Genomic DNA, 25,511 nt, shown 5'->3' with positions numbered 1-25,511 from the left:
TTTGTGTCATGTAAAATTATTTGTCTTGTGATTAAACTGTGTCTTTGGGGAAAATGATGTAAACTAGCTGTAATTGAGAAATACAGACAATTTTCAGATTCACTTCTTTTATTTTCTGGATCTAAAAAGGGTATTTGTGGTAAATAACAAAGAAAAAAATTCCAGAGGATATAAAAAACATCTTTAAATGCGTAACACACCTTCCAATGCTAATAACGTATGCTGACTTTATCACAGGGAGAGTATAAAATCAGTTTCTTTTGGTGGAGGGATTTGGAAAAATCCCTCCATTCTGTAGCTGTATTCATTTGACTTCCTCTTTGTGTGTTTTCATTTCCCCGTCGGCCTATCCAGCATTTCATTAGTCCTCAGTGCCAATACCACATTGTCTTAGATCCTGTCACGGCTTTGCCGTAAGCTAATACCCTCATCTCTCTTGGTGTACATCTTGTTCCCGTTCTCCACTATCATACCTCAAACCATTCTACTCTTCCCTTCCTCTGCGGAACCTCTTTCATTTTGTTTCCCTTTGTGTCTGTCTCACTTCTTCTTGCTCTTCTGAGGTGCCGGCTCAGGGTTCTTCCCCTCAGCCACAGCCAGCTGTTTCTTAAGGTCCAACAGTTTGGCCACTTCTGCTGTGATCGCAGCCTTCTCCGCCTTCTGGGCTTTCAGCGCTCGCACCTTTTCTCCCTGTGACGGATAAAATGATCGTGTTTAATTAGTGTCTCACACCAAAATATGATTTGATTTAAATACCTCAGCTTTTACGGACACAAACAGAGATTGGTAGCGTTCTTGTCAGATAGTCAAGAATGAACAAATGCAGCCGCTTGTCCGTTCGTAATTAGTCGCTTCTTTCTGGGTTTAGAAATATGGAGTGATTTAACATCGGACGCGCTGCAGAAAGTTGTAAAATTGAAAGATTACAACTTTGTAAATAAAACAATTTTGATTAATTACGAATTCCTTGCATTACGGGATAAATTTCCAATTAGAACTTATTTCTAAATTATAAAATGTAACTCAGGAAATTAGCCGTTTATTTATGTGGCCGATAGTTTGTTGCGTGCGGGATTCGATTTTTTTGAGGAACTTTCCCGTTTATCACAGACGACTGGGTCGGCTTTGTTAGCCGGTAATACGAATAACGATTTAAAAACAATTCAAGGAAATTAAAATCGTCTAAATGAAATCTGGAACTTTTGCTAATACCAGACTATTGTGACTCTAAAATGACTGAAGTAAGAATCGATGTGTTGGCACCAGCCAGCGATCTCACCTGCTCAGTCACAGCCTGAGTGAGCAGCTTGGCTTTCTCTGGGTCCGCTCCGCTCACCGTCGCCGTCGCCTCAGCAGCAGCAGGAGCTGGCACAGCGGCCGGCTGCGAGCTGGCAGCGCTCTCAGCTGTCTTCTGAGGGAGAAGGCAGCAGACACGAGAAGATGCTTGAATCCGAGGCGATTTGATGGTTATTATTTCTACAGATGACTTACCTCATTTCAGACAATAACACTCATCACTCAACATGTCGACAGGGTTTTATGAGTCGTGATGTGTGAATGGACAATAAGTCACACAGGACACACGTGTAAAAATGTAAAAAATACGAGGACATTAGATGAGCTGCTGGTGTTAGTGGCGGCGTGCGATTTGACACAACAGCACCAGTGTGCTCACAAACAAATACCGCTCAATACCTTTTTTTGAGGTGGTTCATCTTCAGGCTGCAGGCAGCAATTGAGCAGAGGGTTTAGAGAGGGATTATTCTTAATCTATATGACGGATGCTCGTTACACAATTTGCACATTTTTTTGTGTGTTTTCTTTGTATTGTGCTTCAAAATACAGACACGCAAATCAAGTACAAATTCTTATTCCTCATGAAAGTCAGACAGCGGCTCGTGCACAGCTGTGATTTATCAATTCTTTCTTATTTCATTATTCATAAATAGTCATCCTATATTACTACAAGACCTGACTGAACTCATACACAGACCATTAGGCATCATAAACATCAAATACCTGCTGTCCACCAAATTTCTTCTTCAAAGCCTCAATCTGGTCCGGCTCCAGTTTCTGGAACAACGGACTGACCTGGGAATAAAACGGGGAATAAAAAGTTAAAATAAAAAAATAAATGTATTTGCACAAATATAAAAAAACAAAATTACAATTGTGGATCCAGCCCAGGGCCAGCGTAACTGGAAGATTCAACCGGGAGGCTCTGTGCTCATCTTTGAACAGATAGGATTATGCAAGTACGTAGACGACTGTGTGAAAAATGTGGTTTTCGATCATGATTGCCACTTTCTTACGCAGGATTACACCGATGATCCAGGGTGTGGTTCATCAGGGAGGGTTGTGTGCGATGTGTAGTCCTGGTGTGACATTAGAGTAGTGTGGTTTTGTTGATCCGTGCTTAGAGATCACGGTCACGAATCACGATCACCTTGGAGACTGAATGCAGCGTCGGCAGGCCCCTGCAGACGCCGGCCACCACAATTAAGCCTGAAGGGACAAGTGGCCTGAGAGAAACTTGGTGTTCGAAGGCTGAGGCCAAGAAACAGAGTCTAGGCTATTTATTCTTGAGCGTGTGTGTGTATGTTTACACGACTACAATGTCCTCCAGAGGACTGAAATATTGACAGATTGTTGCATCCCCATTGTATCACCCAGCATCCACACACTAGACGTTTGGACATGTATGGACTGTGTGTGTTCTGTTTTTCGGGTCGCACTCACATTGCCGATGCGGTGGCCCGCTCTCAGGGAACAGACAAAGGTGCCAGTGCCTTGGAACATGGTATGGAGGCCGGACTGAGGGGCGTTGAGCTGATCCCTGATGGTTTGGCTCACTGTTGGCATGTAAGGTAACAGCATCACTGACAGCAGGCAAGCGATATTCACAGAGACGCCAGTGACTGTGCCCGCACGCTGCCTGAAGAGGATAATCAGAGAAACATCAGTCAGTCAGCTGCACCTTCATACTCATGATTTTCATTACTGCTTTTCTCATCTGTTGCACACACAATTAAATCATCTTTACTAAAACTTGAATCAGTCATTTAATTTTACATGAAAGTAAATAAATTTGTACATTTTCAAAAGGTATGTGATCGATAAAATCAATTTACACACATATTCAAACTGAAATCGATGGACTATTTTAATGGAAATACAAAGACGAGAGGTTGAGTTTGCATCTCAAGGCCATCTCACCTTTCTGCGTCTCCTCCCTTGATGTTCTTCCAGGGTTCGTTGACCTGAATGTACTGGTTGCCATGGCGAGAGATGTTCAGGATGAGTTTGAGAGCATCACGAATTCTGGGGGAACATTTGATCAAAGCATGACAATTTGCACCATTGATTTATGGTAGTTTTGCAAGCACAAGACATCACACAGAGTCCACTGTAACTGAGTACAAGTCCAAATATGGGTTTATCTACTGTTTTACCTTTAGTGTCGAGATACATATTAGAGATTTTAAAACTTGGGCTGTAATATATATCTTTTATCATTTTAATAGTTTTAAAACCCGGAATATAACAAATTAAAAACAAGCAGAATTTTACCTCTTGAAAGTACATCAAACTAAATCAATACCTTTTCATTGCCATTGCTTCTGACAGGTGTGTGACTCAACCGCTCTTACTTGACTTTGTCCATGAGCTGGATGTACTGCTGCAGCTCCCAGCTCACCAGGGCCAGCAGCTTCTTATCTTCCTGCTGCAGCTCCATCGCAGGCACACAGCCCTCAAAGAACTTAGTGACAAACATGCCGGCTCTGGAGGAGAGACGGAGAGCGATTGAAGGGGTTTGATTGAGACAGATTAAAAAAAGGGGGGATTTCTGGGAGAAAATGTGTGAGCTGTGAGAAAAAGGCAGCAGGAGAAACAGAGTAGGAGGGAGATGAGAGAAGGGCATGCTACTTGACTTCCTAATTGATTAGAAATTCTAGATTTTGATGCCAAATGTAATTCAGTGCTCTGGATGGAAAACTACCGCTACAGTGTACTGCGTTGAGCCTCCTCCCAGCTCCTTCATCGCCCATACGTTGTAGCTCTTTGAAATGAGTTGAGTGTGTGTACATCAGAACCACATTTGTAGCGTGAAGGTTTTTGTCATGTCTGATGCAACTAGCAGTTTTTCTCTATGGAAGGTTTGTCAGACCAAAATGCTTTGACGTGCCTGTTAAATTGTTAAACTGCGACTTTGATGTGAGCGTAAACCTTGTGTGACCTTTTTTAGTCTTATGCATTTTTTTTTTCATCCTTAGGAAAATAAAGAACACAATTCTTTAAATATTCTATACAGTGACTGAATTATCCTAATCAATCAAGTAAGGTTTTACCAATTTTTTGTCAGAGTTTGTCAAGCTCATTATTGGTGAAATTGTGAGTAAAAGGTTAAGACTGGACAACAATTAGCTGGGACAACACATCCCAGGATCGTTTATGAATTTGAAAAATGAACAAACTGTCACCAACAAGGTAGTTCGGTGATTTAGTGACTGGATCCAGGCGAGGACAGAGTTTCTTTTCTGAAGCAGAATACTTTCTACCTCCAACACCTTAGGGTGGATGCAATCTACAAGATATTTTTGAACCAATTAAGCATCAACGTTGCTGCCCGAGACCAATTCTGAAGATCAAGGTACTTTGAAAAAAAGCTGCTGAGAAACATCTTTGATGTGGGATTTAACCCTGATCTTTTAAAAATCATTTGAGGCAATGGAATTGGGGCTAAATTACGCCATCCCAAACAAATGTCGAAAACTAGGGTGAACCTCTTGTAATAGTTACAGCTCCAACTTAATTTTGTCAATTAGTACAACAATCTGAAACTTCATTGGACAGGATTAAAGTTTTGCTGCATTACTGTACAAAATGCGAGCAAAATTTATTTTTTCAGTTTTACTGGTGACTGTGTGGGAATTGATTTCAAAACATTTATCCGTTACCAACCTGTTGATGAAGTTGCCCAAGTTGTTGAGCAGCTCGGAGTTGTTCTTCAGAGCCATGTCGGCCCAGGAGAAGGCTGAATCCTGTCCCTCTGGACGCACAAACAGCAGATAGAATCGCCACACGTCGGATGGGATGCCCGTGTCTTTAGCCATGTCTCCAAACACGCCAGTGCCACGACTCTTGGAGAATTTAGTGTCCTCGTAATTCAGATATTCTGTGGGGAATAAGAGCATAAATCACTGTCAGAGCTGAACTTTAATCTCCAGTGTGAAAGTGATTATTCATAATGGCTGTGTTGCATAAGCGTAAAACAGGATGAATGTGCCATTATATATATATTTTTGACATTTTAAAATGAGTTGTAAATCCAAATATGAAATCAGAAGTATTAATAAAGTGCTGATCGGTCAGTGATATTAAGTGATTACCGGTGGCAACGAGGTGGTTGACCAGAGTGTAGTTGTCTTGAGCTCCCAGTAGGGAGCAGGGGAATACTACACTGTGGAATGGCACGTTGTCTTTGGCCATGAAGTTATACAGCTCCACCTGTTGGCAGAGATAGGACATTGCGCTGTGAGGATGACATCATATTAGATCATCATGAGATCATCCAGTTCAAAGAGGACTTATCAGCTCTCCCCAACCCCCATCTCACTCACTCTGCAAGCACAGGCCAACACACACACACACACACACACACACACACACACACACACACACACACACACACACACACACACACACACACACACACACACACACACACACACACACACACACACACACACACACACACACACACACACACACACAATCCTGGGCTTTTAGATGGAGAGACATGAGATGAGTCAGTGAGAGTGTAGAAGATATGTTAGAGCTTGTTAGATTCTTAAGTCTTTTTTAATCAAGCTGCAGTTAAATGAAGACAAGCCAAGTGATAAGTAGCTCACTATCACATTTCCAGCTTGTCACGTATTACTGTATGTGTGGGGAGTGGTGTGAAATCTTTAAATATGAAATTCACATGCACATACAAAATGTCAAATAGATCAACTTTTCTAAGTGAGGCTGATAACAGCATGACGAACAAGAACGAACAGGGAAACCAACAGTAGTCTACTGAGCGTTATCTCAGAGGGGAGGAATCTAGAAGAACTGTTACATTGACACACAGTATATCGTTATTAACCCGTTCTACTGTGTCTGGAAGTGAATATTACATTGGATTCAATAACAAAAGGAAAGGATTTACACTATGTTCTGATGGAGAGTGCAAAAGACCAGATGGAGCAATGTATGCAGTCAGACAGATAAGATCCTTCTGTGTCATGCAGAGGACAAAAAGTGTGTGCCAAGCTTCAGGGTGGCTCATAAATCCTGTGTATTTTGGGTGTGGGCTGGGATGTGGTACCTGACTGGGATTCTTCCACCACTTCTCCCATTGGTCGGTGTAGTTGGCGGTAATGGACAGGTAACCAATCGGTGCATCAAACCACACGTAGAAGACCTGCAGGAACACAACAAGTAAAATGCTAATAAATAATCCTGGATGACATGAATGAAACTGACTAAGCACAAAAAGATTAGGATGAATGAGGAAAACCTAAATTACAATGTGAGATAACGTGTCGGACGTGTGAACTACAATAAATTATCCGTGTCCAAACAAATCTAAACATGCTAAACCCCAGAAAAACTCAGTGAAGAACCAGTGAACAATTAGAGAGCACAGCAGGATCATCAGTCACTGCAGCAAACAGTGCACAGTCAATGTTTAATTAGGAACCATGACCTTATATACTATGTGTGTGCATTCATTATCCTCTCAGCAGGTACTACAGCTTTATTATGTTTCATTAAAGTGGGGTGAACATCTTTTCCACTGCATGCAGAAATACCAAACAAAACCTACACCAACATCTGTAATGTGAAACATTATGTTTTGCTTTTCATGTGCATGTCAGACCTTCTCTTTAAAGTCGGGGTGAGGCACTGGGCTTCCCCACTTCAGGTCTCTGGTGATGCAGCGTGGTTTGAGTCCATCTCTCAGCCAGGAGCGAGTGATCTGTTTGGCGTTTTGAGTCCAGTCTCCTGTGCTCATCGACTTGTCCAGCCACTGCTCCAACTGAGCCTCCAGCTGCACGAAAGGAGGAGAAATTGAAGCCACTTACTATGTCTAAAGTGGAGAATGGAAAAGTAACAACATTACAATGCAGAGTGAAAAACGAACCTTTGGCAGGTCGAGGAAAAGATGTTTGGAGGAGCAGACGACTGGAGTCTGCCCACAGACCTTACATTGGGGTTCCTGGAGGGGGCAACAAGGATACGACTGATTAGGCTGAAGGTCACCAGATGGATTTACAATTTAGAGGAAAATCTAATTTCTTTCATGGGAGTAAAAACTATTTCAGGAGTTACAGTGCAGCTATTGTGCTCAATAAACAGTAAATGTTAAGCTGTTGTACTGGAAGAGAAAAACTGCAGAACAGAATGACGTTTATGTACTTCTATGTATAGCATGTATACAAGGTGCAGGTAGCATCATAGACCCCATTCTCGACATAATAGGATATGACATTTCCCTTAATATATAGATTTACAAGGGGAAAATAAAATTATATTCCAGTATCTATCTCAATCATTCTCCTTATAGTCATCAGTGAGAATAATAACAAAGGACAGATAATGACACTCCTCATTTTGCCCTTTGCATTCACTTTGTTCCATCTATTCCTCCAAACGTACCCTGAGCTCCACTGCATTTATGAGCCGCCCGCACTTGTCACACTGATCACCGCGAGCTTCTGGGTAGCTGCAGTAAGGACAAATGCCTTCTACGAAGCGGTCAGCCAGAAAACGCTGACACTTCTCACAACGCAGTTGCTCCACCGTGTCTTCCAGCAGGAACCCGTGTTTGTGGAGTCGCCAGAATATATTCTGAGCAATCCTTCAAAAAAACCAAAAAAAACACAGAGAAACAAGATGGTTGAAAAATGCTTCTGGGGCTGTGCCCATGATGCAATTTTTCTCTTTTGCTTGGTGTTATAGGGGCGAGAAACACAGTGACACTTGTCTTATGTGGAAAATAATAAGTCATTGAAACCTGACCCCAGTTTTTCCTTCCAACTCAAACTCACTGCTATTGCTCTCGTCGGCAAGAAAATGATGTAAACTTTCTGGGTCTATATGGTAATACAGAAAACAGATCAGACTACTACAAAAAGAAGACGAATGGATGAGTTTGTTATTGATTAAAGAAGGAAAATATGTAGTAAAATGGTACAAAAAAAGCAAAGCTGATGGTAATCTTTGCTTGGGAGTTGGTAAATCTAAAAAGGTAAGACCTTACATCCAAAGTACTTGATCGGAGTCAAGTCTTTAATCTGTGGGCTGTTTTCAAATTTCAAAGAACATGGTGCTCGTGCCTTTTATGTTTTACTGACAGAAAAAATGGACACGCTTAAGGATTTTAAATCTAATTTTCACTGAAGACAAGTGACAGTATTTTGTTTCCCATCCTCCCATGAGAAGGTAAACCCAGTAAGACGAAAAAAACTTGTTATGTTATTAATCTATGTGTTTGTGAAAGAGATAACATTTCTTGTATAAAGAGGCTACATTACAAAACTATTCAAATAAAGTGCAGCCTTCGCACACAACCATTGGTTTATTCACGTCATTCATGTACCAATATTTGACTAATTCATAAGTGCCAAATGTTACACATTATAATTGATAACAGAATAACTGGAATTACCACCTTGCTGTTTTATGCCTCAACCAACCTGTCACGTTGCAGTTTACTTTTATGACTGACTAGACTTAATACCTTCTTAATAGAAGGTATTAATAGAAGTTATTAAGCGTATTTTGTTGTAATAAGCGTATTGAGTTGTGGTGAGTATCGTGTGTAAGTGTATCGTAAGGTCACAGTGACCTTGAAGAAACTCCTGGTGTTCCTGAGATATCATTCAAGAGCGAGACAGACGACCCAAACACGTCATGCATCCTGCTACTGCTGCCCCCGGTGCAGACGCATAAAACAAATGTAATTTAATAGGATTTCTTTAATTTTTTTGGTAAACCTCTGAATAGTAAGCAATAACCTACATTCCACAATCATCCTTGATAATCTCTAAGATTAAGCGAAGCAGAATTTATGGTGGCAAAGGCTAGACGTCCACACCAGTATCTACAGCTAAGATTATAGTAATCCTATGTTATGTAATTTTGTATAGTAACTGTATGGAAAAATGTGAGGACCGTCATGAAATGAACTCCTGATTAATACAGGAGACCTTTGTGTTTAGTTTTTATCTTAGATTCTTAAAAAATAATCTTTAATTTCTCACTAATCAGCAGATTCCATTTCCCCCCCCCACTGTTGACCCCGAACAGGCCGACACAGCCTCCTTCCCCTGCCCTCACTTACTCTGTCTGCTTCTCAGTGGTGGTTCTGCCGAAAAAGTCAAAGTCAATCTGGAACCACTTGTAAATGTCGGCGTGAACAGCATGGTACTTGTCGCAGATCTGCTGCGGTGTCAGGCCCTCCTCTCTGGCCTTGTTCTCCGTCGCTGTGCCGTACTCGTCCGTGCCACACACATACAGCAGGTTCCAGTCTCGCAGACGAGCGTACCTTGAGGAGGACAGTGGGACGAGAGGTAAGACACAGAGATGAATGAGAAAAGGGACAGGTGTGGAAAAGAAAAATAAGGAAATGGAAAAACAAATGAAAAAGCATATGGATGAAAAAACATGAGGAGTTACAATGTGAATAGGTGAGATGAAAAATGATGGACAGCTTTCCTTGTACAATTCAAAAGGCTGTGAAATCTATTACAACAATCCATACACCTGTATGTTTTTGTGTTTATGAATACAAAAATACGTCTGATGCATTGATCGAATTCTTCTTCATGATTATCAGTGTTTTTCTCGCACCTACGTAGAAAAAAAAGACAGAACTTCCTACCTGGAGAAGACGTCAGCGCTGAGGACACAACCAATGATGTTACCCAAGTGGGGGACATTGTTGACATAAGGCAAGGCACTGGCCACCAGGATGTTTCGTTTGCCCTCCTGTGGCAAACTATGAGGACAAAAAAAATATTTTAATTGGCTCCTGAACCAGGATCTTAACAGGGTGTTTGTATCTGCTTAATGTTTTCCTTTACTTACATGGGGTGTTGTCTGTCTGTAACCTGTGGGCTGTCTTTCAAACCAGTGCTCCAGGTGAGAGCAGCAGCTTCCATCTCCTCTTCAGAAACCACACGTTCTCCCTCTTCACACTAAACACATATGAAGAGAAAGAGAACACGTCAAAAGGACATCAAACTGAAGTTAACGTGTTAGGTTGGTAATCTCCACAAGCAGTTATTTTACCCAAATGTAAGTATTTTAATCCTAATTTACATCAATTAGAATTTCTGCAAGATTTTCAACAAGGCCAGAAAAGTAAAGGGTTATAAAAAACCCTTGCCCTCCTGACCCCTCAGCCAAAGGCCCTCCTGGATCTGAGATCACGCCTCCTAAAACCTCCTGACAGGGAGCCATAACTCCTGCTGCTACATTTTGATGAACACCTGTTCAGACCCTCCCATGCTCAAACAAGACAGAGTGGAGGATAAAGAAATAGTGATGTAACCTAAACATACTGCCTGTTCTGAACCCTAATATAGGTGTAAATTTAGCTTTTATAGAGCCAGGTTCAGTCTCATCCAAAGACAACATCCCCCTAGAAGAGACAGCCGAGCTTAGTTAAATAGGGTCAATTGTTATGTTATGTTAAATCTTTATTCTATAACTATAGTGCAGCAAGGACGTGTGACAATACACGTCTTGTAAGATGTTTTGTTTGTGCAGCTATACCTTGAAGAAAAAAAGAAGAAAAAAAAGAGAGGACATTTCCTTGGAACCCTGACAGGGTTTCCTGAGGCATGAGCCCAAATGAAGACTTTTTGTGCTGAGAGAAAGCTTTAAATCTAACAGTTATCCTGATGATCAAGCAGGTACCTCAGCAGGGCTGCTATTGCATGGCTGTGCGTCTCTGCACTGGTTGCTCTGACGGGCAGGCTGTCTCTGCATGTAGCTCTTCATGCCCTGCAGGCCTTTCCCCTGCAGCACTTTCTGAGCAGCAGACTGGCAACCGTGCATCTCAGCCATTCGGTCAAACCAGGCCTTCACAGACTTGCGTTCACCTGGATGAAGTAAAAGAGAACCAGTAAAGGTAAGGGAGAGAAAAGGAAGGGGAGAACATTTTTTAAAGGATTGCAGTAAAGGTCTTTAGATCACAGAGAAGGACAAACTACAACATTTGAAGATTAAATAAATGAAAAGGGTAAGAAGAGGACAGAAGAAAATAAATGTAAGTAATTAAAATAGTTTATTGTATTCTAACAGGGATTCAATTAGTCAATGGATGGACCATTTATCTATGACCAACAACAAAGAATTTCATATTTTATTACTACTTACCCAGTGCGAGTGACGAGTCAGATAAAAGAGGGTACAGCGCAGCCCACAAAACAACATCAGCAACAGAGACAGCTTCCTAAACAAAGCACAGTTAAATTAACATTTAAAACACAATGTTCCTAAACTTGCCATGTGTCCAGTCAAGTTACTAATCTGCATGCATGTTGTTTGTACAGCAAAATCGATGCAGCATCCATGCGAACTCTTGTGATTTTCTACTTACAGAAAAAACTGTGAGAAAGACCATTTCTCATTTGAATGTGCTTAAGTCTCCCTAAATACAAACTGCTGCAATTGCCTCACTGCCTGCTTCCAAGTTTTCTTTAACATACCACAAAGCTCCTCCGAGCCACGCTCATCACCAAGAGATTTAATAAAACATATTTCTGTACACATGAAATATATGACAGAGGCAGATGACTTGTTGCCCCAGGGGCTGAAAATACAACAGTATTGACCCACACACCCACCCACCCACCCACACACACACACACATCTGTACCATATGGGACCCCCTCCCCAGATGAATCATTTCTAACTTAAAAAGCATTACTATGTCAGCATCAGCTGCGGAGAAGAAGAGAAAAAGAAATGTTGCCAGAGGAGCCTGATGTGGCGCACTGAAGGCGCTCAGTTAAACCCAGCTGAGCTTCCTAAGAGACATTGTGAACTTTTGACGTATATATTATATAGACTGAAAATGCTTTGAATTAGAACGGTTGTGTATATCTTCTACATGTAGTAATAAATTAAATGGCAGCTAAATGGAGACTGGAAAATAAGAAATAAAACTGCTGAACCGGAGACTTTGATACCGTACCCCTGTTAAATATGGCGTGTTTCCCTTAGTCAAGCCTTGGTCCAAGTAGTTTAGGGGCGCCTGGAGAACCTGAGACACTTCTGAAGCCTTTCCTTGCAGCACTGCCATGTGAAGAGCCTGAAGCAGTGCAGGCTGCGTGAATAAGACAAAACAGAGCTTAATTAGAATAGATCAAGAGACATTGGATAAAGCTGCAAACCAAATAAATGTGACTAAAGTAAAAAAATAATCCTACACCAACACTGAACATCCAGGTAGAGTTTTTACGACTCATTTCTGCATATGTTTCAATAATTTCAGTTTATTGGATTTGGCAACACACTGAAGCATTGTTAGCAGAGTCTGTAAGAAGACTGTACAAAGCATGAACTAAAAATAGGTTGCATCACACAAGAGGACATTCCAGCAAAGTAAGGTCAGGTTTTGGATGTAGTTTACCTGGAGATCTGTGGCCTCCCATTCCAGCCACTGGTTGCAAAGGTCAGTGGAGTCTTGTCCTTTTACTTCATAGAGGTATCTGAGGTGACACACACATAAAATACTGATATCTGCAATATAAGTGCTCCATCTTCATGGGTTAGTTTCAGTGTGCCACTAGAGTCGACCGCAAAATAAGCTTTAAGACATTATTAAAAAACTATTGTTACACTCCATTACTGTTGTTGGCCTAATTTTATACCATCAAATAATCATAGTTAAGTCAATGCATTGTCAGATATTTGGGATCCATACAAATATATATGCCATTTTTCTAATGTCATTGTAGTTTCCATTGAAAGAGAAAAAGACGATTAACAAAAAAACACTACAAAAAACAAATGAATCTTTAATGGTGCAGATACTTTAATTTTTATGTACCTAGATGTTGAGATACAAGTGAAATATTGTGTTAAACATATGAAAAGTTATACAGGGGCGGTAACTAACCGGCTCTACATTCATGACTAATTGGCGTTGAGTAATGGCCAAGAGGGAAGGACTGTGTGTGAGAGTCTACTGACTGGCAGATGGCATTAGAGCTGAAGAGGTGCCATCCACTGGGCAGGATGAGGGCTGGCAGAGTTGGACGGCTAAGAAAGGGCACCACTGTCTCTGAAAAATAAAAACGAAAGAGATCATGAGTTTGTTTAAATAATTCTGAATAAAATACACAACAGCAGAGAAGATTATCACTGCCTGCTGCTTGTTTGTTGACAGATTAGACTGGTTATACTCGATTCTTTATCTGGCTGCTAAATCCTTCCTCTAATGTTTTTGTCTTTAGAGAGAGAAACAAGAAGAATCGACATCGATTAGCAGTACACACGGGCTTATTACAAATCATTCAGAGCAGATATTGAATTTAAAGTCAACAACACATCTTCTGAGAGAAGTAATAACACAACACTCCTCAAATGCGTCAAGGATAATCCTGTGATCAAATTCTCAGGCGCAATACTTATCAGCAAAGTCATTTGAATGGTCAATGATGAACACAGAGGTCAAACTAAAAGGTCAAGGATTTGATCATTTAATCCAGAGTTTTTCAGAACGTATGGGAGATGAGCGTCGAAGGAGATTCTGATTACATTTTTTATAGATGTCTTTACTTTGATGGTTCAACTCACTGGTTTTATGGCAACTCAAGGATTAAATACATTTCTAATCCAGCATGGAGGCAGCAGGAATAACTTCTTGTACTTTTTGAATTATTATTATTTACTTTAATAAATGTGTAATATAACTGTGTAATCAGACTTGGCGTAAAATAAACAAAACAATGGATGAATAATAAAAGAAACAGCAATTCACTCATTAAAGGGATATTTTATCAATGAGACTTGCATAATTCAACAAATTTGACATAATTATTCCCAGGCGAAGATGCTGAAAAATGCCCTTTCGGGAATTTTACATTGCTAAATACATTTTTTTTTCAAATCCTGGATCCACCCCTGATCCGAATGGTGGCCCAGACATTAGCCACGTGACCCTTAATGGAGGGATGAGTTATCTAATTTAAATCAATACCTGCCGGGGTTTACTTTTACTCTCAGCTGATACAGTCCCCAACCTGGTTTCGATGGGTACAGTCACAAAGCCAACATTGTGTTAGGCCTTCTGTCGTCTTGCACTGTAAATATGCAGCATTATATTTGTTCTATATATGTGTTCAGGCCTTTAATCATCTACCAAGGTTTGTTCTTGGGTGCCACCTGATGTGCCTGTCAGAAATAACACTGCCCACAGGGTATGTCGGATTAGATGTGGAACCAAAACAAGCTGGCAGGTTCAGAAAACTTCCTATTTTTTTCCTACAACCATTGACAGACCGATTAAACAAAATAACTTTAGATATTAAATTAACAATATTAGTTTGTAATCAAACCCGGAGTTGTTTAAATGCAGTGTTTCCTATGTTTATATAGTAAGTGGCAGATCATTTCTGAACTGGGTTTGTCCACAGAGATTGGTTCTACCTCTAACAATACAATCACAGGTATTAGGGTAGAATGAAAACAAGACAGCTGACACCATTACTAGTGATACACTGCAGAAGATGAACACTTGAGTCCCAACACAAACACAGGCTGCGTGATGCTGTACAGACGAACACTGTTAAAACACAACAACAACACAAAGCACATGCAGGTTTCGTTCCAGTCTTCGTGACTGCCACTGACCGGCTGTTGACACCTAGCTAGCTTGCTAACACACAGTAGCAGCTCTCAGTTACAGCAGAACACCAGCTCAAACTACTCATATATAAACAAGGGTGTAGCCTTTAGCTACACGTCAGCAGCTGTTCACAGAGGAACACAGAGGAACCCGGAGGAACACAGAGATCACCACGCTGTCTTACCCTCGTGGTTGACATACTGGACGTCACACGGGACCCCGGTCACCTGTACGGCGGCTAACACCTTCAGGCAGTGCGGGTTGCCTTCGCTTAAAAACAGCTTCATTTGACTGTGTTGTAGTTTGACTTCAACGGCGGCGGAATTTATTTTTTTTTACTTTAAAAACAAGGAACGCAGCTGTCGAAGGTAACTTCCCCACGCGAGCTGATGCAAGCGACGCCGGCTCTTTTATAAAGAGGCGGATTTGTAGTTTTGCAGGGGGTGTGCGCGTCATTCGCAGATACGGAAGCTGTCCGCTTGAAGGACTACAACTACCAGGAAGCATTTCCCCGGAGCGGAAATTCACCGCGCGGTGGTGCTGCTTCATTTCAACTCCCACCGCAGCGCCGCCGGGCGGGTTTCACTGCTCATGTCTTATCGCTAAACAACGGGAGAGGCTGTGTAATGAATTGAGCGCGCCGCAGCCCCACGCCTGTTCTGATTGGTCCACTGTGAAATCACATCGTAGCCAATCATAACGCAGCAAACCCACTCAGCGCAAAGCAATATTTCCTCTCAGCTTAAAGAGCAGGAGGTTGTGGCAGCACCATGGAGCGTGTCCAGCTGCTACATGTCCATCTATGACCGTTTGTGTTTATGAAGCTCAGTTAGTCTCTGTTCCCTCAGCGATGTGAGGGGAGGTCTCCAGAGTTTTATTTTTTAATTAAAAGTGCATCAAACTAACGCAAGAAGCAACTCCTGCTCTCTGCAGCTCAACAACTGAGCTGTCACCGTCTCCTCGCTGCCAGGTGAGTGCTGCTCTCACACAAACATCACATCACTGCGGATTCTAACCGTCACACATCTGTCACACATGTTTCCTGTATGAAGGTTACTGAGGAAACAGTTGCAGCTGCAGGATCCAGCGCGTCTGTGCTGCTCACTACTGGTGTTTTAATCTGCAAATGAATGGAAACTCATTAGATAAATAGCCTGGATACAGGGGAGGTTAGCTTCATGATAAATGCTTTTAAAGTTATTAAATGGTTATTTTATTACCTGAAACATCTGACTACAGGATTAAAAACAATAATATAATATATACATCAGAATCTAATATCTTCTGTTTCTCTCATAACTGTGTAACCGTGTGGTGTGTTTGCTTAATAATAATAATAACAATAACAATAATAATTATACATTTATTTGTATAGCACCTATCTAAACAAGGTTACAAAGTGCTTCCCAAAAACATTCATGGAAAAAAGAAGAATGAATTAATATATTACATTTTTTTATAATATTTATCAATTTTGTGTGCATTCATGTTGGTTGTTTATGCTTTATTTGGGGAATAATGCACTAAAGCTGATTTAAACGTTGTTTGAGTAGATAACATTACTTACTTACTACTTACAATACTACTACTCTTTATAGAATTGCTCATTATAGACTATAATTTAACTTGTAAATTGGTGTAAAAAGAAAAAAGTTGTAGGCCAATGCTGACACTCTTTCTACTTATATTTAGTAACATATTGGTCTGCAGCCACAACAAGAGGTTCCACGTTTCACAGTTACTAAAATAACAAGACCCCCTTTTCCAAAACAATATATTTTTCCACATCATATTGTCAAACCACAACTTTACACAACTCACAACACCTGGGGCACCTCCAAGGCACCACGAGTAGCAGCTTGTTCTACCCAGCATGCTCTTCAAACGCTTCAACCAACTACCACTTCCTGTGGAACAACACTTAATAAAACATTTTCTGTAATGTGTGTATACATCTAGTAAATATACAGTTGGTTTCAGGCTGACACCACTTCTTTCCCATGACCTAATTATTGGCCATTTCTTTGAACAAATGAATTAGAACAATTGCTTATCTTGACACTTTCCATATGACAAACCTCTTTGCATACGGACTTATTTCCATGCTTGTGCAATGGGAGTCGGGCCCTACTTGCTCCGCAGGAAGTGTAATGACGGGTTAACCACAGTGTGTGATGGAAACAGTTTGACTGACGCTCGCATTTTTGCTTTTTCATAATCTGTCTTAAATCCATGCAAAGCAGGAGATTTGCTCCCTTTTTCACCGGCCTGTGACGACACTGGCTCGAAAGATTATTCTCCAGTTGCAAGTTTGCTGATTAAAAGAGCCCTGTATGTGCAGTATTAGCAGCAGGGTTACGAGTTGGCTGTGATTACTCGTGCGCTCCGCAGATTGCTGTTGTGGTTGAGATTGAGAGAATGAAGCTTTTTTTTTACGTCAGGGCTTGTTACTGGTCAGATTATGATGCTGCTCTGGGAAGTCTGCGGCCTCGCTCTGTGTCTAGATCTTTGTCTTTTGTTCCTGCAGACTGTCTGTTGTGCAAAAATATAAAGTAGGAGTCATTTTGATTGATGGATAGATTGATTTTCTTATCATGGTGCAAGTGCTGTAAAAATGACATGTCACCTTTTTTTTACTTTCTACTGAACGAACCATGCAGCTGACTGCAGGCAGTTTAGTGACGACTTTAGATCAGGGTTTCTCAACTGTTCTCAAGAAAAAGTCCTCGTGACCCTGATTGAGTCACGTGATTTTACAAGGCTTATTTTCACAGAGTGGCTCCAGCAGATTATATGTAATAATGTTATATGTAATAATGTTAAATTAGTTTGTGCATTGATATCTGAAACCAAAGAACAGAATATAAAAAGTCTTTGTTGGTGTTTTAGAAAAATGTCTTTGGGTCATTTTGGCTGCTAGGTTTTGAGGTTCTTGTTTTATCCACCACACTTGAATGAAGTTAGATGGTTGTGTATCCTGGGGCCCCAAGGTTAAGAAACTCTCTTGAGCCTAATCCTGTTTAATGATGTCTAACAAGTATAATTATGACCATGTGCTTTCCACAGAAGATGCTAGGCTCAACATGTTGTCACTAATTGCTAGCTAAGTGAAAAAATACATTTAAAATCATCACTTCAAGCTCAGTTTCATTACACAGACCATGTAACTAATAGACACTATCAGAGGTGTTTGTGGCCGAATCCTCAAAACGGACAAACCAGCTCTCCCATTTACTCACTATACTGTATCTAAACTGGACTATCCCAGCCCCCATCTGAGCTCTATTTTAATCCAGTTTAATCCTGCATTTCATTTTAGTATCTGTGTGATGAGTTGTGCGCTCACTAGGTTGTATTATGCAAAGGTACAACACAGTGTACTGTACATCAAGGTTTATTCCTGCCAACGTGGTCTGTTAATAATAACTTTTAATAACCGGGCATGGTTTATTAGAAAGAAACTAAAGTCACGGGTAAACGATTTTGATAAAACATAGATTATTTCAGTTATTTTTTAAGCAGGAATAGTGCAAAACATAGACTGAATATGAAGATGGACGACGTGACTGCTCCCCAAACCTGAAGCCAAAGCATCTGAACTGCCACCTGCTGGCTGACTGCAGTGTAGGTCACACATCCCTCCTCCCCTATGTTAATGGATGGGACATGGACCAAGTCGGACCAGGTTGAGTAAAACAAGACATTTGAGAGTTTTAGAAAGGCTTGATCTGCTGGTTTTAACTGATTTTTGACAATTTGTTATAAATTTTGTTGACTTGTGTGTTTACATTATCCAAAATGTTTCCAACAATATTCAAACCCAGAGAAATCCACAATTTTATTCAAGGTAACAGGACGTTTCACTTTGGTCGCCTTCTAATTGCATTATATCCACTTCACGAGTTTGTCTCTGCTATAACATCCGAGGCAAACTGCATAAGATGAAGCAAAAAAAACACTGCTAGCCAGTTAGCCAGGTAGCTTTTTTCTTCCAAAACCTCTTCTGTGAACATGATTTGTGCCCGGGTTGCGTCAGGTAGATTCTTACTCCCATGATCCCACGCTGCATCACAATGTCATCAAATTAGGCCTTTTGTTATTGTTTTGATTGAAAGACCCCTGGTGGTAGAGGGTAGAATTTACATATTGTACAATAAAGGAAAATTAATAGACCTGAAGGCGCCATGGGTAAACAGGCCTCCAATGTTTGACTCGTCCTAAACCTGTATTGCTATTTGTCTAATGTTCCTTTATTGGGCAAACAACCCCTTAAACCCACTGAAGGCATCAAAGCTTGTTTCTGCGTGTGAGAGTCTCTTCTCTGTAACATTTGCCTCCAGAGGTTGAGCTGCTCTTCTTGTGCCTCAACAGAATCGTGCTCACTTCAGCCGTGCAGGCCTGAAAGTGGGTCTTTGACTTTGCCTGATAGCTTTTGACAGCTCACTCTCATCCCCGGTGGATCAATGGAGCTCAGCGCTCTTCATTAGAAACATCAATGTACCGCACATTCCCAGAGGCTCAGCCACAACCCACCAGCCCAGTCAGAGAGTGAGGGGATTTATTTATTTTTTATTCTGGAGAAGATCGTTCCTGACTTCTGTGGGATATTTAATTTTCTTCAATTGGAAGGCTAATGCAGGGATACAGTGATCTTGTTTGTCTGCATAAAGTTCTACGTAATATATTAACAACGATGTGCACAACATTGGTCAAACGTCACCTTCTGTGTGAATAAAACATGGATATTTTTGATTTTGGTTTATATCACATAGAATAACAGATAATTGCAACTCATCTTATTCTGTCTGGCTGCTCCAGACAAAAATCAATGCTCTGCAAAATCCATAACTTGGCAACCGTGGTCTTATACTCATAAAATACTCATAAAATAAATCAGTGAGGTTGACTTGTGAAAGTATAGTTTCTTTACTCCTCTGAGAAAATGAATAATTTATCCCTGTTGTCTTCAAATGATTAGTCGATTAATTCATTAGTTGAAGTCATTTTGACTTAAGTTGTTTTTTCTAATGTATTTTCTGTCATTTAATAATCTATACCTATATAGATGGGAAACTGCTATGATAATAATTACTAATCGCCACTATTTCTTCAATGTTTTTTATACCATTTAATCTTTCATACCTATTATTTAATACGTAAAATTGTAATGTGAGATTGATAAGATAAGAAAAGCAGTTTACTAAAACAAGAAGCTTCTCTCTTGAGTTACTAAAATAAGCTTATTATTCTTTAACTCAAAGTAAGCTGGCTGCATGTTTTTCACCCTCCAGTTTTTATATAAAATGCACAAGCTAATTAAAAAATGTGATGCTTGAATTCATTCTTTCAAGTGTTTTAAATGGCCCCTGAGCAATCCTTCTCTCTCTCTCTCTCTCTCTCTCTCTCTCTCTCTCTCTCTCTCTCTCTCTCTCTGAGGAAGTTTGCTGTGTGTCGATGGAGGCTGCAGGGTTCATTGTAAACACAAGTATTGCATCAGCAAATACTTGAAATGATGGCATCACACACATCTGAAATGTTGTTATATGCAACAAGAAAAAGAAAAAAAACTAACACACATACTGGAGACACTGGAGATGGTAGTTGGTCACGGAGGTTGTTGTCATCATGATAGTAGCAAGAATGAGCCAATGGCTGCTGTTCTGTCATCATCTACTTTTTGATTGGCCTGCTGACAATTTACACAGCTAATCACTGAGCGAGAATCCAGCCCACCTGTTTAGTCACACACACACACACACACACACACACACACACACACACACACACACACACACACACACACACACACACACACACACACACACACACACACACACACACACACACAGAGAGGCAGGCAGCCATCACACTGTGTTTCAGTGTCTCTCTCTGGTCTAATCATCAATAATGCATGGCGTTGGGAGGATGAAAGGCTGTTTTGGCTTGAGGCATGTGTCTCATATGGAGAGAGAGACATCAGCGCTCGTAGTTATAACTGTACATCCACAGACAAAGTGAGTGTTCCTTCACATGGCTGTCCTCAGCACAACTGCTCATCAGGCCGCGGGTGGACTGATTCCAGGCTCGAGGGCTAAATTGACAGATTAATTGGTGAAAGGAAAGTAATTAGAATTTTTATTGAGGGTTATTGTTGTCAGAGATGAAGATCTAAGGATTGATGGTCTTTTATCTTGTATGTGTTGTAAACCCCTTAGAGATAGATATGGTTTTGAGGGCTTTGCAGAAAATAATATGACTTTTGTTTCAGCTTCATTCATGTTGAAGCTGTTGACCGTTAATCTCAGAGTCCATCGACCCTCGTCTGATGAGTGATGGCGAATTAACCTCTGTGAGCAACGGCTAATAGTTTGGGGCGTCCGGTAGACAATGCATATTCGGGCCAAGCCTCCCTGTTTTGTTTCCTGTACACAGTTTACAGTCCAAGTCGAACGTTTGTCCTCACAAGACAAAAATAGTGACACTTTTTGAAGGTGTTTGTGGTCCAGACCACATTTTCATCTCTATTTGCAGCTATCTGCGCATTAATGCAGAAGAGTTACAACGCCAATAGCCAATGTATGCTCAAATGCGATTGGTCGAGCTAGAAACGGAGACCACAAGCCATCCGACCCCAAAATGCTAAAAGTGTTTAATGTAAAACGTCTTGATTTCACTTTATGAGCTTTAAATCCATTTAAATCCAGTTCTGTAACACACTGTTTGGTTGAACATTGATTTTAGGAACATTTCAAGGCACCTCTGTGTAAAGTACTACACTCTGCTGTGTTACAACTCCTTTTCCCCCATAACCCAGGACTGTATGATGTGATGCAACACCTCAGCTCACACAGACTTCACTACAAGTTGGGACTGAAGCAGCCGGTAGAGCAGACAAACCAGGATGCTTGTTTGCACGTAGACATCATGCACAGATGGCAAGGCTGGTGTCACAGTGAGGGACTAAGATACGAGCAGTTGTTTGGCTGAGAAAGTTATTTAAACAGCTGTCATGACTTTGAATATCATTTTCCAACTTGTTTTTGTGAAGATTAAAGTTACTGAACAGTGTGCATCACGTGGAGAAACTTGCCTCCTCTCAGTTTCCTGTGAACTCTTTGGTAATAGATATACATATGTAAATACAGTACAGACTGGGTGTGAGTGTGTGAGTGTGTGAGTGTGTGAGTGTGTGAGTGTGTGAGTGTGTGTGTGTTTTCTATGTGTATACGGATGTGGGAGTGCACTCGAACCCTTTGAAGTTCCTCATTCACTCTATACTCCTCTTCCCCATGTCTCCTCTCTCTTTGAAGACCATGTAGCTATGATTTTTAAAGCCGCCCTCTTTCCACTTCAAACATATGGAATGAATATGGATATGATATGACGGCAAACTTTGGCACCATCTCCCTTCACTGAGCTCTCGTCCGCATGTGTGGTGAAGTTTGACTGGCATCAGTCGTCTGAAACGCTCTCTGTGGGAGCTAAGCTGCATGGTCCCTCAGTGGCTTGTCATAGAAATGAGGCTTTATAACCTAAACCAGGGAGTTTTTTTTTTTTTTGTCTGTGTGTTTGTGTGTTTGTCAGCACAATTACACAAAAATTACTTGTTGGCACCACAGTTGGTAGAGGGATGGGACATATGCCGGGGAAGAATCCTCTCCAGTTTGCAGGGGATCCACCCTAAAGGCGCAGATCCTGGAATTTTAATCACTTTCTTTCAAATTGCAAGATTTTCAACATTTCAATTGGTTTCATAGAAAAGAATATGGATCTTTATTAGAGCCCCACCAATCTGGACTTTTGGGGCATGACGCTGATCCTGATATTCAGGAGTGATACCAATATATCATCCAAAATTGGTAATGATTCCCAAGATGTCATTATCAAACCTTTATTACAATGTAATTGAGGCTGGATATATATTAAAAAAACTTTTTACAGTTTAACCGTTCATTTTAGTATAAATACCTATAAATAAAAAGAAAACCCAAATACAACCAAATATATTTAACTTGACTTGATTAGCTTACTTTACTTCTTTTATCTTTTTGCATAGTTTAATCTGTGAAATAAAAATGTTAGCGCATATCTGCAACATTAATGCATATACCAATATGTCTGTCACAGGCTCGTATTGATGAATCAGTCAGGTTGTTTGACCTGAGGTCTACATGCTCTATATCTATCTATACAAATGTATGACTGGAGTGTATCTTTAACTGACTAACATTTAAAAAATGTAATTTAACTTTAAATGTTCTCATTGGAGGATTATCAATAGCAAACAGGCTTTAAGTGGACTTTCTTACCACTGTTAAAATCCACAGAGTTAATCTACAATTTGATGTATGCTTTGGAAAATGTTTGACCAACATGTGGACCCACCAGGAGGGCCTGTAATCCCTGAAGTATTTAATCCAAAGGTCTTTGGGGAGGGTTGATTATCCTGAAAATGTAAAATGCTGATGGTATATCATCCCTAAGATGATTTGGATGAACACAGCGTACTCTGCTCTGCCGCTAACACCCCCCATGCCGTGGCTTTTCTAACTAACTGTCCGGGTGGATCTCTGATGTCCAGCGTGCACTGTTGACCAGCCGGCTCTGTGCATGGATCGATAGCTCGATCAATCCACTGGTCGCCTTTGTTTTCGTCAGCACCCAGGACCTCTCTAGCTCCGCTTCTCCATATGCTCCTCTCCTCTCAAGTGCAAATATGGTTTATTTGCATGAATGGGCAACAGCCAGCTGATGCTCCCTCTGTCTCTGTCCCGCCTTCCAGTTTTTTTTTATCTCTCAGGCAAAATGCTGGCTGAATGGATGAAGGTAGGGTCAGCAGGGGTTCAGTGAGTGGAGGCAGAATCATTTGGGGCATAGGATTAACTGTGTGTGCACGGGAGAGAGAGAAAGAGACAGAGGGAGATTGTGTATGATTTTCTGCAGGAGGGAGCTTGTGTCCATTTTTCTAGTTTTCTACCTTTTTCATAACTCATCTGTGTCGGCAGTGCATCTTCTATTTAGGCTTGAGGAGAGTTGTGTGTGTGTGGAAATTTGACCACATGCATGGATCTGACTGTAGAGTGAGCTGCGACCCTGCTGACGTAGACACACTCTCTCACTTCAGGACCAGGGTGAGTCGAACTGCTCTCGGCATGTCTCTCTCTTTCTTGCATGCATGCACAAATCGCATCCTCTCCGTTCCTTCAGCTCGGTCTGACTCACATGCACACACACACACACACACACGCACACACACAGTCTGAGTTTAAGTGAAATCAGTCAAGCAAAGGCAGACAGGCATGTAGCACTCCCTTCTAGTCTTTTGTCTTCTGAAAGTCTGCTCTCATTTTCCATCTTTTCATTCTTCCTCAACTGTTTACTGTACCTCCACCATTGAGGTTATGTTTTCATCTGCTTTTGTTTGTTTTTTAGCAGGATTACACAAAAACTATGGGCGGGAATTTGACAAAACGTGGTGGAAAGATGTAGTAAGGGTCAGGAGAGAAACCTTTGAATTTTGGTGCAGATCCGGAATCCGAGGGTGGATGAAATGAATGAATGTCTGGATGAAATGAAATCAGGCATATTTAGTGAACTGGTATCAATAAGAGTATGTAATTTGGTGTGGCTGGATTTAATTTAAGGGGACTGTTGGGCCTTAGTGGAGGTATTCCCTCAACTGAGTGCCATTCTAGTTCTGTCTGTGCCTCTGTCTTTCCAATTGCGTTGTTGATGCAGCGTCATAAGCCCCCGTGCCCTCAGCCCCTGGCACAAATCTATCGTTCAACAGCCGTGGCAGGATGCCTGTGGCTGTCGTTGACACCATATGGGCATCTCTGTGTGTCTGGGTGTGTGACGTTAGTTTCCTCTCCGCTGCCATCTGACCTGCAAATACAAACACGGCCTGGCCTCTCTCTCTACCAAATCATAATTTTTTTTTTTTTTTAGAGATTTACTAAATTTGTCCAAGCATTTGGTTTCTGTCTCTTCTTAGTAAGCAGTCTGGGATGCTGCCCTTTAGGAACATCATCAAAGTGTCCAATACGGAAAATAAAACATCCAGGGACTTTAACCCAGCTTTTACAGCCTAATTTGCACATGACATGATGCAGCTTCCTGTGTTTGGCCGTCTGTGTAGGATTTTTAGGCCTGTGCTGATACGTGAATTGATGATACCTATTACTGTTACAGAGGTTATTGATTCACCCATGTCATTTGTTTATTGGTTGGTTTGTTTGTTTATTTGTTTGTAAGCAATAATGACACAAAGACTGCAGGACAGATGTGTCATTTTGGTGCTGATCTGCCTCAGAGGACTGATCCAGGATTTTCTTTCCACTTATTTTAACATTGCAATATAGCACATTTTGCAAGAGTTTCATTGATTTCTCAGAGAATCATTTATTGATCGTAAAGACAAAAATCTAACTTATTTGGTCGACTGATATTTATGAGTCTCTGGATCTGGATCTGGATCTAGTGAATTTAAATGAGGTTTCACAAGGTGGACTGTTGGGCCTTGGAGGAGGAATGAGCTTTAATGAGTACCATTCTTGTTTTATTCTACATTCATGCTATATTTCCTGTTTTATTCTTG

General features: G+C 40.9%; 2 protein-coding genes across 10 annotated transcripts in view; one reads left to right on the top strand and one right to left on the bottom strand.

Annotated features, from left to right (window-relative positions):
* Window positions 1-90: 90 nt before the first annotated feature.
* Window positions 91-15,343, bottom strand: mars1 (methionyl-tRNA synthetase 1). 2 transcript variants are annotated; one of them, XM_035150855.2, is made up of 22 exons: window positions 15,099-15,343; window positions 13,258-13,348; window positions 12,695-12,773; window positions 12,257-12,388; window positions 11,437-11,512; window positions 10,975-11,159; window positions 10,141-10,250; window positions 9,935-10,051; window positions 9,395-9,598; window positions 7,708-7,909; window positions 7,193-7,267; window positions 6,929-7,099; window positions 6,374-6,469; window positions 5,391-5,508; window positions 4,963-5,176; window positions 3,651-3,782; window positions 3,217-3,321; window positions 2,740-2,935; window positions 2,020-2,091; window positions 1,696-1,722; window positions 1,280-1,411; window positions 91-690 (listed from the first exon to the last, which is right to left on the bottom strand). In XM_035150855.2, the coding sequence occupies exons 1-22, from the start codon at window positions 15,199-15,201 to the stop codon at window positions 541-543; spliced, it is 2,787 nt and encodes a 928-aa protein (XP_035006746.1). In that variant the 5' UTR covers window positions 15,202-15,343; the 3' UTR covers window positions 91-540. The 2 variants fall into 2 exon arrangements, with proteins under 2 accessions (XP_035006746.1, XP_035006749.1); XM_035150858.2 differs by lacking the exon at window positions 1,696-1,722.
* Window positions 15,344-15,636: 293 nt separating this feature from the next.
* The window catches only part of arhgap9 (Rho GTPase activating protein 9), a 39,738-nt gene continuing 29,863 nt past the window's right edge, over window positions 15,637-25,511 (top strand). For 4 of the 8 annotated variants that reach the window (XM_035150876.2, XM_035150866.2, XM_035150873.2 and 1 more), the window contains exon 1: window positions 15,640-15,884. The gene's annotated coding sequence lies outside the window, so the exon portion shown is untranslated. Of the gene's footprint in view, window positions 15,885-23,725; window positions 24,046-25,511 lie in introns of those variants that run through there. The other 4 variants (XM_035150869.2, XM_035150859.2, XM_035150863.2 and 1 more) reach the window with 4 other exon arrangements.

This window comes from Hippoglossus stenolepis, chromosome 3, assembly GCF_022539355.2.
Source record: "Hippoglossus stenolepis isolate QCI-W04-F060 chromosome 3, HSTE1.2, whole genome shotgun sequence".
Classification (NCBI taxonomy): Eukaryota; Metazoa; Chordata; class Actinopteri; order Pleuronectiformes; family Pleuronectidae; genus Hippoglossus; species Hippoglossus stenolepis.
This window is presented reverse-complemented; position numbering and strand designations above follow the sequence as displayed.

What these genes read in the sequence shown, in the direction of transcription:
- mars1 (XM_035150855.2), bottom strand. Translation starts at nt 15,201, where the DNA reads ATGAAGCTGTTTTTAAGCGAAGGCAACCCGCACTGCCTGAAGGTGTTA. An exon ending in GGGAGGCCACAGATCTCCAG is followed by an intron (nt 12,389 to 12,694) that starts GTAAACTACATC and finishes TTATTCACGCAG; the next exon opens with CCTGCACTGCTTCAGGCTCT. An exon ending in CGGGCCACCGCATCGGCAAT is followed by an intron (nt 2,092 to 2,739) that starts GTGAGTGCGACC and finishes TTTTATTCCCAG; the next exon opens with GTCAGTCCGTTGTTCCAGAA.